General features: G+C 36.3%; 1 protein-coding gene across 7 annotated transcripts in view; it reads left to right on the forward strand.

The window, feature by feature from the left end:
* The window catches only part of REV1 (REV1 DNA directed polymerase), a 93468-nt gene that overhangs the window by 23544 nt on the left and 52569 nt on the right, over positions 1-17355 (forward strand). For 2 of the 7 annotated variants that reach the window (XM_077814558.1, XM_077814540.1), the window contains exons 5-9: positions 4939-5091; positions 7265-7986; positions 9688-9795; positions 11855-11971; positions 16836-16968. In XM_077814558.1, the coding sequence (XP_077670684.1) occupies positions 4939-5091; positions 7265-7986; positions 9688-9795; positions 11855-11971; positions 16836-16968 (1233 nt within the window). Of the gene's footprint in view, positions 1-4938; positions 5092-7264; positions 7987-9687; positions 9796-9843; positions 10073-11854; positions 11972-13604; positions 13711-14977; positions 15221-16835; positions 16969-17355 lie in introns of those variants that run through there. The other 5 variants (XM_077814588.1, XM_077814550.1, XM_077814575.1 and 2 more) reach the window with 5 other exon arrangements.

The following is a 17355-nucleotide window of genomic DNA, read 5'->3' on the forward strand; positions in this document are numbered from 1 at the left end:
TCCCGGACCACTGCTCAGAGGCAGCGCCTGGGACCAGTTGCCTGGGGCCGATGGAGCAGCAGCCGGTGCCGCTGGCCCTAGGGCCGCCCCAGCTGCTTGGGCGGCCCTGAGGTCAGCCACACCAGCCACTGCAGCTGCCAAAGTCACGGAGGTCCTGGAAAGTCATGGAATCCGTGACTTCCATGAAAGAGTCGCAGCCTTATTCATAAGGACTGAAAGTTCCCTCTCCCTGATGTGCCACCCATGAGCCTTAGTAGGTTTTTTAATCAACTGCTGCCTGTACGATGGTGTGTCAGGCTCATCTGGGCTGACATGCCTTATAGGCTTGTTGAACACTGAAGTGCCCATTAAAGCTTGTCAGGGTTCAGAGATGGAGGAGGTAGTCCTGGGGAGTGAAGAACCCCAATGCGGTGTCCCATATATCTTCCTTGGACCCCATGCAAGGTAGGGAAGGGGTTCCTCACTCCCTATTATCCGCTGGCTTGGGAGTCAGGGAGGAACAGGCAGTGCAGTGGATGAAAGTGGAAGGGACACCCAAACACTCTAATTTTGCTTTACTGCCCTACGCCTTCTTCCAGCTTCGTTATTTCTGCCTACTTGCCCCCTCCCCCATCTTTGTTTCTGCCTTCCTTTAGCTATTAGGAGGCTAGCCCCAATCCCCTGGATATTATGCCAACTGGAAGGGAGCTCAGTCCTGTGTAGTTCCTGTTTTATGCAAGAAGTTCTCACTGTATGCTCTCACTTCTTGGGAGGACTATAGATTCAGGACTCCCCCTCAACAGGATGATGGGAGGCAACAGATTAACAGGAGATTTTCTGGCCAGCAGACCGACAAGCCTGTTCCTTCCCTTCCCTCTCTTCCCCTGTTTATGGTGTCCACATTTTTAAAAGTATGTTGAAAAATTGGAGAGGATGCAGAAAAGCACACAAAAATTATTCAAGGGCTGGAGAAGGAGCTCAATCTGTTTATCTTGTCAAAAAGATTGAGAGATGACTTGATTAATGTATAGGCACCTTCATGGAGGAGAAAATACTGGGTGCAGGAGTGGTCTTTAATCTGAGAGCAGAGAAAGTCCATAACAAGAGCTATTGGCTGCAAGGTGAAGAGAGACCAATTCAAATTAGAAATAAGTAGTTAATTTGGAACAGGTGAGGGTGATTTAACCAGTGGAATAAACTACCATTTCCACCTCTTGCTATTTTCAAGACAGAATGCCTTTCTGGAAAATATGCTTTAGTCAAATAAGTAATGAGGCTTAATACAGGGGTAACTGGATGAACTTTAATGGCCTTTGATATACAGGTCAGGCTGGGTAATCTAATAGTCCCTTCTGGTCTTCAAATCTACATATCAGTGAGTGTTCTCTGACAGTTTGGATCAGAGCCTCCAAGATCTGATGTAAGCAGAGTTAATCCTAAACCTAATTCAACCTGATCATTCTAAAGGAAATAGTGAAGACCCCTAAGAAGAGAGATTCTAACCACATCTTTTTAAAGGTTGGAAATTTGCCAACATGATACATGTCTTTAAAAATTTTGTCAAGAGATTCCAGAAATTAGTCTGGTGAGATTCACCTAATTTCCAGGGGGAACCTCTGCTCCTATTTTGTAATTAAGCATAAAGTAAAATACTAGAATAAATAAAGCTGGTATAGTCAAACCAGTTCAAGTTCTTTAAGAGATATTATGTCTCTCCAACATATTAGTTCTTTGGAAAATGTAATAAAATGGAAAATACTGACTGGAAGGACATAATATACTTGGCTTTTCTACCGCTTTTAATAAGACTTCTCATGAGAAACACTTAGAAAATAATGATGGGATAAAGGAAATATTATGGCGAGCTTAAAAATTGGTTAAGTTGTGTGTTTAAAAAAAAAAAAAGTCAACATGAACAGTTCTTTATAGTAAAGACCAATTAATAGTACGTTGAAATTAAGTGTTGAGACTGTTAATATATTACGGCTTGATCCTTTGAGGCACCTAGTGACTCCAGTGTGAATTGAGAATGCAGCACCTTGAAAGATCAGAATCTTAATTGGCAGAGAAAGTAAGTAGAAAACTGAAGTTTGATAACTTAATTGTTTAGATTAGTAAAATCTTCAGGGGGTTGTGACACATTCTAGGTAGATTTTAACACACACAGGAATTGAGGAGCATCATTGCGGATGAAATATATCAGGTATAAATGTAAAGCAATACACAACCTGAAGTTATCAAAACATTTCAGCAGTTGAAGGAAATAGGATGTTTCAGCACATTGAAATGGATGTTGTATTGTAATACAAATTTTGTTTTACAAAATAATGGTACATCATCTGAAAAACTGGAGAACATCTCAAAAGAAAGATGTAGCAGAGGTTATAAAGATCCTGAATATGGTGATACAAAAATGATTAGTGGTTTTAAATATGAAAATAGATTGTAAAAGTTGAGATTTCATCTGGAAGTGAGAAGTTAGAGAGGAATTGCAGTATTCATATTTACTAAGGACACAGTGGAAATTGACAACGTGTCCTATGTTTTTTTTAAATCTCGTTCTATAATACAAGAAGGAGGAGAAACTGGAAATAAAAGGATTGAATAGCCTCACAAAATTCTGGTCCTCTCTTCCCCAGAGCTAGGTAGGGTTTGTTCCCTTCCCCTCCCCTCCCCCCCCATGAGTTAATAAAAAGACACTTTATTCCCCAATAATAAAGGGTGGGATAATAGATGATGTCCCTAGGCCAATACATTTTCATGGCAATTTTGTAAGTTTGATTTGGAAATAATAAACGGAAATACTGTTTTATGAAGCATATAATCAGCCTATGGAATTCATTACTCCAGGAGATCATTGGCATGTCTGTCTAGACTGCATTTTAAAACTTGTGGTAGAGTGTTTCAGATCCTGGGTTTATAGACTTCGACTCGCATTAGGGCTTTAAAAACATCTGTGTAGACCTTTGAGCTTCAGCCCAACCCCAAGCATCTATGCAGCTGTTTTTACCGCAATAGTATGAGACCAGGTCTATAGACAAGGGCTCTGAGACTTATGTCAGTCTAGACATACCCATTGGGGCCTTGTCTACACTGGGATTTTAGCGGTTAATGCAGTATAATACAGTGTTAATGGTAGGTGTGTGACTGATGCAGCTACACCAATGGCTAGAATCTCAGCATAGAAAATACCAGTATTAAGTACTGTGTTTGTATTCAAAGTTGACTGGATAATTTTGTGACTGTCACTTTGGGTTATTCAAGTTCATGTGATGATATGAAAAAATTTTCATACTTCAGGAGTATAAATGCTTGGTTGCTGCACCAACATTTTTTATACCTGAAAGGTTTGAAATGTCATTTAATTCACAGTATTCATAAAGGAATATCATTTAAGTGGTATAAATATATCAAAATGTATTTAATTCATGTGTTTCGGGGACTTTCTCTATTGTAGCTGCTTTGATTACACCTTTCCCTAGAAACCTTCCCAGTTCTCTCTAAAAATGCTAACTAGTTTGTTTCTCTAATTGGGTAACATGATCTCCCTTTACATTCTTCCCTAATTGTAACATGACAGCCAATAGAGACTTTTTCCCCTGCCAAGTCCCTTAATAGAGTACAAGTCTCAGCTAGTTAGGAAATATATCATGGAGAAAAAAGTATTGAGGTGTTAATAAATAGTTTTGATAAATCATCTCTCTCTGTGTGTCCTCTCTTTAAAAGCTCTGAATCTAGTCTGATTACTTGATTCTCATATGTATCTCACCCCTCCCTGGGGTAAAAAGGACTTCCACATCAGCAACACCTCTGTTCCAAAGTGCAGTATGGAGATCTCTTCCTGTGGTCAGGGAGGGGGGTAGTGGCTAGGAAGGGAGCACATCATCTCCTTCACCACCACGAAAAGAGATCAGGAAGGAAAGATAAAAATCTCATTCTGGGTGGGTTTTTGTTGTCAGGATCCCACTTTAAAGGAGAAGGGCTCCTGAGGAAGCTACCAGCTTCTCCAAGGCCTAACAGTGCAATTGGGTTAGAGACAGGGCATACCAGAAGCATGGAACTGGAATGATCAATGTCAAATCTTCATGAGAAGAACCTCTGGGGGCTTTCTCCTCTTCCCTACCAGTGTATTCCCTTACAGGATGGGACAGTTGAGCCTGTAGAATTGCAGAAGCTGAGGGAACCCTTTAAAGTTGAATCAGATCCTAGTGAAATGCTCATCTCTGATTTTATGTTTTTTGTTTTTTGTTTTTTTTTTTCTGGAGTGCATCTGTCTGTTACAGTGTTCAGAGTTAAATGGATTTCCCAGCACAGCATTGATCTGAGACAATTAATTGATAACATTTCTATTATATTGTGAATATGCAGTACCTAAAGTCCGAATTTGGAACTGAAGTACTGATGTCCATCAGACCAATAAACTAAAATTTATGTTCTGACCCCTTTTAAAGCTACTTGCTTTTTTTGATTAAATCTGATGAATCAATATTTGTTGCACCTTTTTGGCTATAGTTGTACAGCAGTTATTGTGGTAAGTGTGCTTAATTTTGGTCTATTATACTTCAAATAAAAAAAAGTGACTTTCACATCTTATATGCTTACTTTCTAGATTTCTTGAACAATCATTACACACTCTGAACTGCTAAAAAGAATTTTAAAGTATTTATCAATTTTTTTGTAATCCTACTTATTCTATCCTCATTTCATAGCTTGCACTTCTTACTTTTTTTAAAATTTAAAACAATTTTTCCCATTTAGGTGCAATACATCAACTCTTTAAAGGTTCAGATAACACAACTGAAATATATGGACAGTTAAAGGACTGCAGACAAAACCACGTATAGCAAGACAGCAGATTGTAATGATCAAAGTATTAGCCTATTATAACTAAGATAATGTTAGTTTACATATTTTTCTGAACGCCTTGAGTGATAAACTTTTGCTTCTTTTCTGTTTCAGCATAAAAGCTGGACATCTCCTCTCATATATTCCATATCAGCTTTACACGAAGCAGTCAAGTGTTCAGAAAGGTCTCAACTTCAGTACCATATGCAAACCTGAAGATCCTATGCCAGGTCCTAGCAATATAGCTAAAGAGCTCAACAACAGGGTGTAAGTGTTTTCAGTCTGTTAATACTGACAAAGCTGTTGATCGGTCGGCTGTAATCAGTTTAAAATGATAATACTTATATATCATTATATCACTTATCAAAGCATTTTACAAAAGAGGTTGTGTCATCCACATTTTACAGATGGAAAATCAGAGGCATAGAGATATGAAATAAGTCGTCTAGGGTCCCATAGTTATCCTCTTTTTGAGTCCAGTGCCTTGACCCCTGAACCACACTTTTCCATAATGTTTCTACTGTAGGACGCAATGCGTATAGCACACAGCTCTATGGAAACAGTGTGTGTTGCACACATTAAGAGAATCTGACCAGTGATACTGAAATTAGGTCTTTGGTTTAAAAAGAATAATAAATTGAGATAATTATTCTTTTGGTAAAGGTTTTGGAGCAAGTATAAATGAATATAGCTGAAAAAAATAAGTTCAAAATGTTGCAGTGCATAACTAGCCTGTGGACATTTTTCCGTCTGAGAATTTAGCAAAACTCAAAGGGTGGACATTTATATGGATAAGGAAAATGAAATATATTACAAAGGATTTAAAAAATATAAAGAACAAAATTGGAAGGGGAATAAACCCTACCACTTGTAGATACAAGTCAGTCTCTAACTGATTTGGGAGTGAGTGGGGTTAGGAAAAAATTTCCCCCTATGGACAGGTTATTCCACAGTTGCCCATTTTTAATGTCTCTCGCAGAATTCTCTGACACATCTGGTATTGGCTATAGTCTGAGACAGGATATTGGATTAGATGGGCCCCAGATCAGATTCAGAATGGTAGTTTATGTTCCTCTATGTCACATAAAAAAGTCAGTTAATACTTGTTTTAGTAGATTGTAGATCTAATCCTGCATAGCGGTGCTGAAGGAGGATTAAGTGGTGACAGATGAAAGAGCTCCTACTGTATGTACATGCGAAGCATTTCTTTTTTGCTTACATTCATCTGTAGGTGATATTATAGTAACCTAAACCCTAGTTTAATATTACGTTCGTAATAATTTTGGGATGAAAAGAATATCCAGGCTTTCATAAGTATCTAACATAACCATTCTGAATTTTAAAACTTACTGTATACTATGACTATATTAAGTCAGTGCCACTGGGAAACAGCTTCCCAAACACATAGCTATTCCAAAATATTGTTGATATGTTTAATGTAGTTTATAATTGCAGTAATCTTAGATGAATTGTTATCACAGCTAATTAGCTTTCTGGTTTTACTTGCATGTCAAATAGCTAATTACCAGTCACCTTTTGAATGTTTGTTAAAATGGCTTTCTGTGGGAATATTTAGGTTTTTCTATAGACCAAGAATCCACTTAACTCTTGAAAAGTCTAATTTTAATCACACTTATATTCACTGGTATTATTATAGTATTACTCTTTGAGGTAAAAGTTTTGTCTTCACGGTATCAAGGAAGAAGTAAACAGCTAATATACTGGACAACACTTACTGTTTATTTTTATACATACATAACATGCAAACAGTTTTTCTTAAAGAAAACAAATCTCCAAAAGCTGTGACTATTTTGAGTTTATAGATCTGGAACAAGTTTTAGCTAGGAGAAAACCAGATGGATTTCAACAAACTATCCTAAATCTTCCTCCAAAAAGGAGAAATAAGTTTTTGATCTTTGCAATTAACATTTTCTATTATACAAAGAGTGTAAAAATTGCATCTTTGGAATAAAATGGAAGATATTCCCTTCCAGCAACCTTACATTATTAGTGCTGTCCAAGGTATGGTTATGATTCCAAAAAAAAAAATAAAATCCAAATTACTGTGTTGCTCATGGTTTTTCGTCAAATATAGCTTACTGTAAATCCAGAGAAAATTGCCTTACTAATGAGAGAGCATGATTAATGCAGGAGTGACCTTTAACTCTTATATTAATTATAATATAGCGAATCTACAAAAGCTTTTTGTACTGAAAATACTGACTTTTTATGGTGAAAGATCATAGTTCAAACTTAGTAATAAAGTCATATAATCATCTACCTCTAATAACCTAGCAGGAGTTTGCATGTGAGCATTCAGAATCCCTAAATTATCTATGTTATTTGTATATGTATATGTAAACACTTAAAATTATTTCTTGATGAACTGTATCTTTGTTTTTTGTAACGTTATTAAATAACATTTTCTTGTCTGTTCTAGAAATTGCGTAATAAAAAAGTATGAGACTGAAAATGAGATCAAAGCCAATGGCATCAGTAGCTGGAATGAGGAAGAGAAAGAAGAAAGTGAAGATTTAGGATTTATGGAGCTGGAGCAGGTCTTTCCTGGGAGGAAACAAAATGGAATTCAGCATCACAGAGACAGCACTGCCATTTTTAATGGACATGCTCATAATTCTACCAGTGCCTTACAGACACAGGATTGCGTGATGCCCTATGGCAATAGAGTTGCAAGCAGGTTATCTCCAGGCTCTGTGCCAGAGAAGGGGAAGACTGAAAAAGGCATCATTGACTTTAGAGACTGCACTATGCAGCAGTTGCAGGAAAGCAACAAAAACACAGATCTTTTAAAGAGCCCACATAGGACTACGAGTAATTCATTCTCATCTTCATCTTTGCACAGTAATACTAAAATAAATGGTGCTCACCACTCCACTGTTCAGGGGCCTTTAAGCACAAAAAGCACTTCTTCAGTACCTACTCATAGCAAGGCCACTCCCTCATCATTGTCCAAACCTTTAGACTGCAGTTTTATTTCTGACTTTTACTCTCGTTCAAGACTGCATCACATATCTACATGGAAGTGTGAATTGACAGAATTTGTCAATACCCTGCAGAGAAAAAACAGTGGTGTCTTTCCGGGAAGGGAAAAGTTAAAAAAATTGAAAGTGGGCAGGTCTGCACTTATGATAGCTGACACAGGTAGATACTTGTTTGACGGTTTTACTTAAAAAGATTCTCTATTTCTTCAGTCTTATGATAGGCAGCTGATCAAGATTAAACATGTGAGCTTTCTATATTCAAAAGGTTATGAGGTTATATGAAATAGCTACTTATGTGATTTTGATAAATGAACGTCTGAAGGGCCTTCTTCATTTTTTAATTTTAAAAGCAAATTGTGACTTAATATGAAATTCAGTTGTAAATACAATTCTTTTCTGTAGAATTATTAATTAATTCTTCCAGAGATTGCCAAGCTATTTTGGGTTCTTGAGGATAAACACTTTTATCTATACAAACAAAGGAGGTATTTGGTCTTACATTTTTCTTTGAAAATCTAACTCGCTACTTCTTACAGTTCATACTGAATATTTCTAAGTTGAGTAGCAGTTGGAAATGATCTATAATCGAAATGAGAATTTTTTAGCAAGACTGCTACATGCTCTTGGATCTTTGTGACCCTTCTTCATCTGGTCTAGAACAAAAATTGGCTCTGTAAGTGTGTTGCAGTGCATGCAGATGCCATACTGAAGTTATTGATGTAAAGAACAAAATGACCAGAACTTAAATATTTAAAGTGTAGTAGTAGCCTAAATATTATTTTTCATCTTATATCTTTAGCAATATCTCCTTGAACATGCAGAACTATTCTTCCTAATTAACTAAGGATGAAAGGCAGACCATTACTTCTAGTAGAGATTTTTATTTCTTTAAGGTATCAAACTGTCATTATGTATTCCTTTGTTTTCCCTAATTGTATAATATTGAGCAATACTTTTCTTTAAAAAAAATAAAAAGACAGGTGATAGATGAGATAAAATGATTAAATGTTTGAAAACAGGGCCTTAAAAACAGTTTATTTCCTCTCATTGTTTGCCATTTGACAAATGAAGCAATTCAGTTTTCTTGATCTGAAATACTTTTTCATGATGGAGTGTTAGGTATTGTCCACACTTGGGATTTGCTCCAATGTCAGTGGTTGGTGGCCAGTCACCAGTGTAACTGCACCAGTTCAAATTCTATAGTGTACATGGGGAAATTATTATAAGTGACAATTGATCTAATGGAGCTTACCCCAGATTCAAGCAGGAGTAAGCTGCATCAGTGTAAATTGCAGCTTATAGCTGTTTTGCTTTCCTATGCTAGGTTTTGCACCTGTGTAGGTACAGTGATGACTGAAATTCCCATTATAGAAAAGGTTTTTAAATCATTCAACACTTTGAATGAACAGAGAAGATTGTGCAGAGATAATGACTGCTCTGATCTTTGATCAAAAACTGAAGAAGCATTCCATTGCAGATTGAATTTTAGCATGGTGAATATTAAGACTTAGTTATTAGTGTGTATATATAGTAAACTCCTGGAAACAGACTTGTTTTAACGAGGTGAAGAATTTTAATTTTGAGAACATAAAAAGGATATCATGGGGTATGATGCCTCACTTAGTAGACTTATGGCTACATTTCCACAATGTTGTTATATTGCATTCTATTATTTTAGTGCATTGAATAGTATACAATTTATTTTTTCCTTAAAGGCAGTTTAATAGTTGGGTGGGGGATATTATAAAAATAACTTCGGTGTGTTTGGAAACGTCTTATATCAGTCCTTGATGACTAACGTGAATACTGCAAAAATTGTAAATTAGGTTTCAAAATTTCTGTTTGTATTTGTTTATACCAGGTAATGTTTCTGTCTTAAGTTCATCCAAGCATCAGCGCTGTATAATGCACATGGATATGGATTGCTTCTTTGTATCAGTGGGTATTCGAAATAGGCCTGATCTCAAAGGTCAGTTTCATATATTTTTAAATGTCAAAAATCACTTATACAGTACTGAAAATGCACTTGCTGACAACAAGGAAAGTTGATTTGGTGAGTGCTTTTCTTCTAATAACTTTGCCCGATGGTATGAGAGCACTGCTCATATTGCCAGGTTGTATTGCTCAGTGCCCCACACTCAGTGGATACATGTGGAAGAAACAGAGTGGAATTCTTGCTGCCTTCTTTCCAGCATTTAGTACCAAGGAAAAGAAGAAAATACTTTCCCCACTCTCAGCAGCCAAAGGTGTGAAAAGGTGAAAAACGGAGATACATAACCCCTCCAAAACTAGAAATGGGGGGAGAGCTGGGCTATATCTGAACCCTGTTGGGATGACTTATCTTTTATTATTATTAAGCATAGGCAACCTGAATTCAGGTATTTCCTAATTTAGGGGTGCCTGATTTTGCAACTCTTAATGGTCTTTGAACATTTTTTCCTATGTAATTTCCTAGGCTTTTGGGGGGGGAGGGGCGTTAACTTGAAGAACAGAAATTACATGTGGAACTATTTTGAACCTCTCCTGCATGAGTCATCAGCAGGCTATGACTGCAGAAGATGTAAATCCACAGCACAGATCCCTACCTGATAAACTAAAGGAGTAACTGGTAGTAATACTATGCAGTTATCTTTTCCAGTGTCTTATGCAACTGTTTGCCAGAGAGCAGAGGAATGTTGAGGATCAGAAATCCTGGGTTAAGTCCTGGCTGTGGAAGGGGAAGTGGTCACATGGTTACAGACAGCCTAGATAATCATATAGATTTAGCACAAGCATTCTGAAAGGCAGCGTGGATACCAAATGTGATTTTTTTGTTTGTTTTTTGTTTCTGTACCCCATTTGTAAATAGTCAGAATGATGCTTGCCTGTTTTCTAAGGTAAGCGATATGTGGCCTTTTGCTTAATAAGAGCAGTCAAGTGGAAAAGGAAAGAACATAACTCTTTGTCTCCTTGGTCCTAGCTCAGTACGCTTTCCCATAGGCCAAAAGATATTCTACTGCTGTACCTGTCCAGACCTTTTGCTATGGGGTCTGGGAGAAAGTGCATACAGAGGGACATTGAGGCAAGGGAGCATACTCACTGAGGCTGGTGAGCATGCTCAATGCAGATGGAATGTTCAGAGATTTTACCGGTTAGCTCTACTGTGCAAATGGCAAATGTCGTAAGTTTATAAGTCTGCCAGATCTGGATGTATTTTCATAGGGATGCAGGTGCCTCTCTGACACCAGGGCTATCTCCCTGCCAAATATCAAATCTCTGTTATGGAAAGAGAGGCTAGAGCTTCTAATATTTTATTTATACATATAAAATTAAAAATAGATTTGCAAACATAAAAAAATACAATCTGTTCTTTAAGCCTGTTCATGGAAGTGGTTGCACTGTTTGTGCTGAAGTGTTCCAAAAAAATTCAGCCTGAAAGAGGCAAGCATGGAAAAGTTCAGAGGTGATTAAAATGGGGAAAGGTTAGGCCAGAATGGTCAGTGGTTAGACCTGGTCTAAACATAGAGTTATGACTGGTTTAACAAGTCTTTCACCATTTTAGTTAAACTGTTACACCTTTGTGTGTGGACTGTTTTATACCAGTTTAAACCTCGTTTACATTAGCTTACTTTAGTTAAATGGCAGGTGCAAAGTAAATTGATGTAAGATGGCAATGCATAGAGGTTGCAATGGTTCGACTAAATGGGTACAATATCAGATAGCTAGTTAGGCTGTGCATCTTCTGTTTAGGCAAGTCCTTATACGCAAACTAGCATAGCTGGATTTTTAGTGTTTGTTTCAAAGGATTTCTCTTTTCTCCTCCTTTTGACATGAGATTGTAACCAGTTAACTAAACTATTGTTTCTAATGCATGTCACTTCCTTAACTGCTGGTTCCTTAATGCTAGAAGATTAGATAACGCTGAAAGAATGGTGTTGAAAGAAGCGAACAAAATTAAAGTAAACATTGTCAGAAACTTTGCCTTGGTGTGCTATTGTTGTAAATGTTTATTATATAAGAACTTTAATTAACTTAATTATTCTTCATAGGAAAACCAGTGGCTGTTACAAGCAACAGAGGTGCTGGAAGGGCACCACTTCGCCCTGGTGCAAACCCACAGATGGAATGGCAATATTACCAGAATAAGATATTGAATGGCAAAGCAGGTACAAAAATGAGTCTGATTTTAAAATCACAGTGCTGATGAAGAATCTCTCATTTAAAGTTATAAAAAAATAAGGATAAATACTTTTCACTGAGTTGACTTTAGAGAGAGAGATTAATGTTTGACAGGATAGTGGTCTCTGACAACAATATAAATTGCTTCTGTAATAGTTTGCCATCATTACATTCTGCTAATTAATTTTGAGAATGGGCATATATTTTAGGGTAACTTATTTTTTATTTCCTTTTTGGTTAGGGATGGGAATAAAGTATAGTGCTTTGGTAAATGTGTATGTCCTGTTTGAAAAATAAGATAAACATAGACCATCTGTGATTATTTGCACCTGAGTAACAGTATATCACAGAGGATCCAGTACAAAATATCAAAAGTTAAGGTTGCTAAAAGGACTTATTAGAAAGCATAGGAGAACTGTACAAACACCAGCATGTTACCGATGAGAAATTGGCTGCTAAGATATAGGTATATGTCTTTGAGCTATATATGTCTTAACCTGTAGACTTAATGTAGCTTCGTTTTAGAATATTTCAGTTGCTGGAAAGCCCCTGAAGAATTCAATGAATTCTGTCCTCTCACTATCAGGATTGTTCCCTCAAAAGACAGGCATCTGTTGTTGATTATTAAAGAATTTCTCATTCTCCCACAGTACTTTAGAAACTGTTTTTATTACATTTTGTGTTCTGAAGTAGCAATATACAAGTGTCAACAATAAATTACTGTAAGACAGCATTTAAGACTAGGTGTGTTCATACAATCTGAAGTATGTTTACTATGGAAAAAAGTGACACACTAAAAATAAATAGCTTTTCATATTTATTTTCCCAGTTATTTTATTAATTTTTCTCAGTTTAGAAGTTTAAAGAGGTTTCTAACCACTACCATTTAATTTCAGCTTGATTTCTGGAAATCAGATTGTTTTTCACTTCTTACATTAGCAGCAGAATCAACGAATAGCGTTGGATTAGAATTTATACCACAGTTAGTAATTTTGTTGATGTGCAAGGTAGACTAGAATAGTTTGATTTTCCACAACTATGTTGTTTCTGTAGTATTAACAGTAAAAAGTTGGCTATGTCAATAAATTAAGCAGATCCTGGAAGAAAAATGGAAAGCAGATATCTTCCGTAATAGATGCCCTTTGTCGTTTTGCAATAGCATAATCACAGTTTAAAACAGGAAGAAAATAAAAAATATAGAACCCATTGTCGCTCCACCTTTTCTTAGTGCCTTTCAAACTTAGTGGATGTTCAAACTTAATCAAATTGATTCCTAGTGCCATGTGTAAGACTGAGTGGTTTATAATAAGGGCAGTTATTGCTTATAGGGATTTAGCCTTGTTGCACAGTTTGTCAATGAACAGTTGGTAGCATAGTTCTAAACATAGGCACTCTACAACATTTTCCAGGCCAGTGTATTTTGATAAGAAGGTCATTTGTTACAATTTAGAAATGTCTTGGAAAGCTAGCTAGTTAAATAAAATTGAGGAAGATTAACTAAGAATAACATACTATGTGTGATACACAAATTCCACAGTATCTCTTCTATGATATTCAGTGTGCAAGGTTTCACTGGAGCTCAGGTTCAGTATGTTACAAACTCATTGTTCTTTATTGCAGCAGCTTTTTCTGGAAGTGCGCACATTCAGACCTTTTACTTCAGCATCCTCCCTTGCTGGCAGGCAGCTCTTTCTTTCTTCCTGCGCAGCCTGTAGTTTGCCAAAAGGTGTGGTGTTTTGTTTTGTTTTGTTTTGTTTTTTTCCCTCCCTGGCACTGTTTTTAAAGTATGTATCTTATTAACTACAGGTTTATTACATTTTTAAAAAGTCTCTTTTTATTAATTTTATCTCAACTTACCAAACTTATATCAAGAGAGACTATTATAGATTTTCATTAAAAGTATCAGATTGTCGTCTTGAGGAGAACAAAATGAATTTAGTGATTGAATATTACTTTTTAGCATTAATTGAAAAGGTGGTACTGCTAACTAACTCTGACTTTGCTACATCCTAGATAGTGTACATGAAGCACTTCACAGCAGGAACAAACTATGCTGTGCACTGCATGTAAATATGGTCCAGTAGGCATATAGGCCCATGTGAAACAAACTTAAATCTATTTTCTAAAGATATCAAAAACCCAAAGGGCCAAATTGTGCTCTGTTAAATTGTGCTCTGTACAACCTGTTGGGGATATACTTGTGTAAATGAGAAGAAAATTGGGCCCGAGTATTCTTTTTATTTAAATTCATTTTTACACCGATTCTCCTGTATAGAGCAAACTTCATTTGTTTGATGCCTCATGCTGTCCAAACTGTTCTCTGATCTTGCCTTCTCCAGAACTTGCTTATTAGAAATAATGTTCCAAATTGAAAAAAATAGATACATAAATTCCTCTGACTCACTTAGTTTGACCAGATACAGATTCCTTCAGCTTCAACTACTGCTTTTGCAAATTGCTTCTTCAGTGATACTGGTTCCTGCTTTTTGGTCTGGATTGCTGGACAGATATCTAGGAACAGTAGAATCTTGGATCCTTTATGAAATACTTCTTTTTTCTTTTTTGGATTCATCCAAAACTATATAACTTTTAAATTTAAAATTTGTTGTCTTTCTCACTCTGTGTGTCAATTTGGAGCAGTTTCCTGAGTGGTAGAAATTACACTCTGTTGATATCTTCTTTAACATTCATGTCCGAAAACTAAGGGATTAGTGTACACACCCAATTCAGAGGTTGGGGTCTCTTTTCGTAGCCAGGATGTCCAAGACGTGGATATTTTTAGTCTTTCTTTCCCTCCACCCCTGTATCTCCAGTTTTCATTCTAAAGAGCAGCAGTTGTAACTATCATATTACTCACAGATTTATTCTCAGCGATTTCTTTTTCACAGACTTAGGGTCCTGGCCTCTGATTTCTCCATTTGTTGCTCCACATTCACCATGCATTTGTCTAGTTTCCCAGCTTTTGATGAGAGATTCTCTACCTTGCCTTCCAGTGAGGACAATGTGTTCTGCATTGCCCGGAATTTCACATGAAGTGACTCCATCAGCTCATGGGGGGATCTGCTCTGCTACGCTGTGGAAAAGGTCGACGAGCCCAATGAAGATAGACAAGATGACAACAACATCTCAGGCCAGGGCACAGGAAGGCACAGACTAAATACGTTGTTCTTGTCATTCTTATCTTTATTTGGGCCATAATTTTGCTCTTAATAAATTTGCAACTTCCGACATCTTAGGTAACTTAATGAGCCCATCAAACATTAAAACAAATTTTTAAGAAATAAAAAGACAAGTAAATTAGAAGTTCTATAGAAAGGCAGATGAGTCACATGAGTCAGATTCTGCCCCCCATTACAACACTTTCTTTGGTCTGATAACCACCTTTATGTGGAGATAGCAACATACTTCTTTTCAAACTAAAAATGTTAATCTGTAAGCTGTTGTCATACAGTATTATTGGGCACGTGCAGCTATAACTTGTATATTGTATTATATTACAAAGGTGTATTGTATTAAATAGACTGCAATAATGAAAACCAAATCTAAATTGTATATTATACTTTTCCTTTAAAGCAAGCAGTAGCTTTTTGTCCTTTGAGATTTCACCATTTAGAGTTCAGTTCTTGATTTCAGAGCTTTGGGTTTTTTGCAGCTACTTGATTTTTCTGGCTGACCTACAATTAAGAGTCAGTGTGCTTATCTAGAGATACTTAGCTACCATATTGATGTGCAGAGAATAAGAATCTGAATAGAATAGAGAATGCTTTACTTTTCCCCAATTTGCTGTATCTCTCTACCATACATTTCTGCATATGTATGTAGTACTCAGGTGGCTTGAATGATTCTTAAGTCTTTTTGTCTTAGCTCATTCAAAGTAGGTTTTATAGAATTAGCTAAAGATCTGTCTCATCCTTTTCTTTAATAGTCTGAGATTGGAGTATTTATTTAGCATTGCATCATTTTGGTCCAGCGGACGTTTGGAATGATATACTAAATCAGGTGCTTTTGAATCCCACTAAGAGAATCATCAGAGGCCAGTGACTGAAACGTTATCTGTGAATTTAACAATAAAGCTGAAAGTTGTGAAGGACATATAAGTATCCAGCAAGGCTTACATTTTTTTTGCTTATTTCCTGATCTGAAAATATTCTTGGTATTTCGTTTAACTTTTAAAATTCTGATTTGAGGTGTCTAAATTAAGTTACTTGATGTTTAGATTAAGTAATTACTAGGAAGTAGAGATGTCAGTACTAGGTTACAAGGAGGCTGAGCTGCAGAATTGCATTTTAAGTTGAAATTCTATATTCTTGTACTTTTTAACTTACTTTTTTTTTAAAAGGGGTGTAAATATGACATTCTTTTGTTCAGACAAATGGTTGATAAGCTTTGAGTGTCTTGCATTTAGTTTATAGGTTGTAGCTTAAAGAAACCTCAGGAGTTTGGCAATTAAATCTGTTTTTACAACCGTGTTAAGGGTATTAACGGTTCTCTCAACTCACAGTATTATTATAGTCTGAATTTTATTGGCCACTAGCCATCTACATGTTGGTCTCAGATAATGTGAAAAAAAGAAAGTATAGTTATTCTTCAGTAGCATCATATTTTACTGTCCTCCAGAGATCAACCCCATAGATGGGTGTTAATATATTGGTAAGTTCTTTGTTGACCTAATCGGTTATTGGATGATTTAAACCAATATATTGTGAAGAAATTCCTCATCATAAAATATGAACACAGAAACTGCTGGAAAAAATTTCAGTTGTAAATCCATTGATTATTTGGAATGAAATAAGTCTTTTGAACCATTAAGACAATAATATAAGAACAAAATGTAAAATATTCTTTTCCAAGCAGAAAATAGAGTTCCTGATAAACTGGACTCATCAATCGGGGAGAATCCAGATTCTGCACAGATGAATGGAGCTGACTTGGATATCTCTGGTTTGTCAATGGCTGAAATTGCATCTTGTAGTTATGAAGCCAGGTAGATAGAAATTATTTGTCATCTTGATTGTAAAGTTCTGTCATACAGTGCTCACTGATGGCTAGTGAAATATCTATTTACATTGCTTAACTTCATCCAAACATGGAACACTTAGTCTTTGTTTCAGAAATTACATTTAAATAAATTATGCTAGGCACCAGCACAAGAAGGGAAAATGTGTTTCCTCTCCCTTTTTACTTTAGCTCATAACTCGAAACATGGTATTAATCAGTTCTCACAAGCTAAGATATTTCAGTTGGGCCAAGGCCACTAAAGAAAATCCGAGGTTCCATACAAAGTGATTGATTTAATAGGTGCCGTCCTTCTCTCTAAAACTGAACCACTGTTTTTTCATTGCATTAGGAATGTTGTACTATTGGAGGTCAG

Source organism: Eretmochelys imbricata, chromosome 1 (assembly GCF_965152235.1).
Source record: "Eretmochelys imbricata isolate rEreImb1 chromosome 1, rEreImb1.hap1, whole genome shotgun sequence".
Taxonomy (NCBI): Eukaryota; Metazoa; Chordata; order Testudines; family Cheloniidae; genus Eretmochelys; species Eretmochelys imbricata.